The following is a 3,148-nucleotide window of genomic DNA, read 5'->3' as shown; positions in this document are numbered from 1 at the left end:
TGCTTGTTTTATCTTGAGAACTTTTTGCAGGTTTCTGCTGTTTTTATCTTGAAGGCTTTTTACAGGTTTCAGCTATTTTATATTGAAGGCTTTTTACAGGTTTACATATTTAACTTGGAAGCTTTTTGCAGGTGTCAAATAGTTTAATCTTGAAAGCCTTTTTCAGGCGTCAGCTAGTTTTATCTTGAAGGCTTTTTGCAGCCATCAGCTAGTTTAATCTTGAAGGCTTTTTGCAGGCGTCAGCTAGTTTAATCTTGAAGGCTTTTGCAGGCGTCAGCTAGTTTAATCTTGAAGGTTTTTTGCATGTTTCAGCTATTTTGTCCCAGAATACGACGTCTCCTTGGGGATCGTCGGGATACTCAATATAGGACCGACTTTCTACCAAAGCCAGCATTGATAAAGGCAGCATCCTAGCAGTAACGTGTCGATACATAACCATAAACAGAACATCTTTTCCATTCCGGGTATAAATACTCTCCATCCTTGCCATATTGAATTCATACATACACCAGTAAGAGTTCAGGAAATGATTAGATAGAATTATGATTGTCTTACGACTCTTGCTGATGGCTTCTGTAATGTTTGCTGCAATCTCTGAACCGGGCCGGAAGTCCCTCTTACTCAGGCACAGACGCAAGCCTCTAGATTCCTCTAGCTGGGAAATCGACTCGTGCACCGCGAAGTCACTGTCTTCATCAGCGTATGATATAAAGGCATCAAACGTAAATGTATCCCGATATATAGGGCTGGCTAATCGGTATTTGTTTTTTGTCATATAAAACAAGTAACGCAGTTTCCATCGGTACCGGTAAATCAAACCGGAAACAATTATTATAAAGAAACAAACTATGACGGAAGTAATTACGAATGTTACCAGTTGATAATTTTTACACTGAATTTCCAGCAACTGTAAAACTGTTTCTATGTCGCAGAAACCAAAACTTGTTCCGTTGTCTAACTTACATTTCATATGATAAAAATCCGAGATATGTTCGCGATTTTTGGAGGACCACTGTAGGAAATGTCTAGAATCGCATGAACAAACAAAAGGATTTTCTGCCAGTGAAATTTTAAAATGTTTATTCTTTTTTGAAATTCCTGATAACGAGATGGTAGCATCGTGACTGAGTTGCCTTATCTTATTAAGTGAAATATCAATTGTGTTCAGATTCCACATGTTATTCATCTTCACATTCCATTCTGTCAGGAAATTAGAGCTTAAATTTAGCTTTTGAAGCCTTCGTAGATTTTTGAATATCTTTTCGGGCAGCAGTTGAATCCGGTTGTCCGATAAATCTAGCTCTAGAAGATTCACCAGATTTTTAAAGGTTGCTCCGTCCAAATCGTCTTTCAGACTGAGACCTAAAAGGTTTTTGTTAAGCTTTAAGACTTGCAGTGAGGTTGTGAAATCAAATAAGCCAGTTGAAATAGAAGAACAGAGACAATCTGATAAATCCAAATGTTTCAGTTTATTAAATCCTATAATAGGTCCCGTGAAACTGGTAATGACGTTCTGTGAAATGTCAATATAGGACAACTGATTGGAGGGGTTAACGAGAATCTTAAAAAGTTCCAGACGTATGCTGCAAGTTCTCAGTATGAGAGTTCTTAAATTTCTTGGCAGAGTTACCGTGAAATTCATTTGAAATGATTCTGTGTTGTATTTGTTGGAATACCTTCCTACTGTATTATCGAAAGGTCGTACAGGATTCTGACAAGTGAAAGCGTCTATCAGTTCACTGACTGGGGTGGAAGCCATCTGGAGGGACAAATTAAGTTTTTCCATTCCAGTCAAGAACACGGCATCCATTAAGTAAGTACCAACTGACATTTTATTTTGGACGATCGACACTATTCTGAGAGTGTGAGGTAAATAGTGTATAGCATATCTTTCTATAAGAGCTAGTCTGTTGTTCTCTAGGTAGAGTTCTTCAAGGGGTGTGTTCTGAAAGTGCATGACGTCACGGATTTGAATCACAGTACCAGGTCCGAACGTGCAGTGGATTTTGTTAGCTCTGAAAACCTTTATTTTGGAAAACTGTAAATCGCTTGTTATATTCGCAAAACTTGAAAATGTAAGTTTTTCATTGTATGAAATATCAAGGACCGTTATATTTCGTTGTTTCCTCAGGGCACCTGCTGCGATTCCTTTTATCTTACAAGAAGACAAATCCAGAACTTCTAAGTGAGGCAGATTTTCCTGATACGTCCAGGGCTGTCAGAGACGTCAGTGAGCAGAACTGTCGTCCAAATTGTGTCGATGATATGACGTCAATTCGGAGATTCTCTAACGAGGAGAGATGTCCCCACATTTTATTTGGAAATGTGTTGTTCCCTACCTTGATTGTAGTCTTCTTGATGTTCAGTTCACGTAAAGCTTTTAAGTCTCGGAAGATTTGTGGTCTGAATACGCTTTCGTCCAGTTGGAGTTGATTTCCCTCTAGATTTAGAGTTCTCAGGCTTGTTAAGTTGGCGAACACATCGTGGGTAAAATTTTGAAGCTGGTTATAAGACATATCTAAATGTACAAGTGTGGAACTGAACGTGTGTATAATGTGACTTATTCGATTATGTCCAATATTGAGAGTGTCGACAACTGGTCGAGTTTGGGGTACCTGTGTGATTGCGAGATTTGAACAGTCTGCTTGATAACTCTTGTTACCACTTGGGATACAGCGACAATTAGGATTACTTGTGCAATGATTCCAAGTTTCACTTTTCCTAACAGCTACGAAGCTGACGAGAATGGTCAAAAATATCTGAAAAGTAAAGGTATACCACAAGGTTTCATGCTTTTTCTTTATATCTAATAAACGCAGGACTGTGGTACTATATTCAAATAAGAATAAGGAAATGGCCATCAAATCTTTCTTACTGTGGTAATATATTTAAATAAGAATAAGGAAATGACCATCAAATCTTTCTTACTGTGGTAATATATTCAAATAAGAATAAGAAAATGACCATCAAATCTTTCTTACTGTGGTAATATATTCAAATAAGAATAAGGAAATGACCATCAAATCTTTCTTACTGTGGTAATATATTCAAATAAGAATAAGAAAATGACCATCAAATCTTTCTTACTGTGGTAATATATTCAAATAAGAATAAGGAAATGACCGTTAAATCTTTCTTACTGTGGTAA

General features: G+C 37.2%; 1 protein-coding gene across 1 annotated transcript; it reads right to left on the bottom strand.

The window, feature by feature from the left end:
- Positions 1-261: 261 nt before the first annotated feature.
- On the bottom strand, positions 262-2,516 carry LOC133183851 (toll-like receptor 4). Its single transcript, XM_061318749.1, has 2 exons — positions 2,340-2,516; positions 262-2,215 (listed from the first exon to the last, which is right to left on the bottom strand). The coding sequence occupies exons 1-2, from the start codon at positions 2,514-2,516 to the stop codon at positions 278-280; spliced, it is 2,115 nt and encodes a 704-aa protein (XP_061174733.1). The 3' UTR covers positions 262-277.
- Between the last annotated feature and the right edge of the window lie 632 nt (positions 2,517-3,148).

The sequence above is a fragment of the Saccostrea echinata genome, unplaced genomic scaffold (genome assembly GCF_033153115.1).
Source record: "Saccostrea echinata isolate AGI-Se365-2 ecotype Australia unplaced genomic scaffold, CSIRO_AGI_Sech_v1 ptg000009l, whole genome shotgun sequence".
NCBI lineage: Eukaryota > Metazoa > Mollusca > Bivalvia > Ostreida > Ostreidae > Saccostrea > Saccostrea echinata.
Note: the sequence above shows the minus strand (reverse complement) of the source record. Positions and strands in the feature narration are given on the sequence as shown.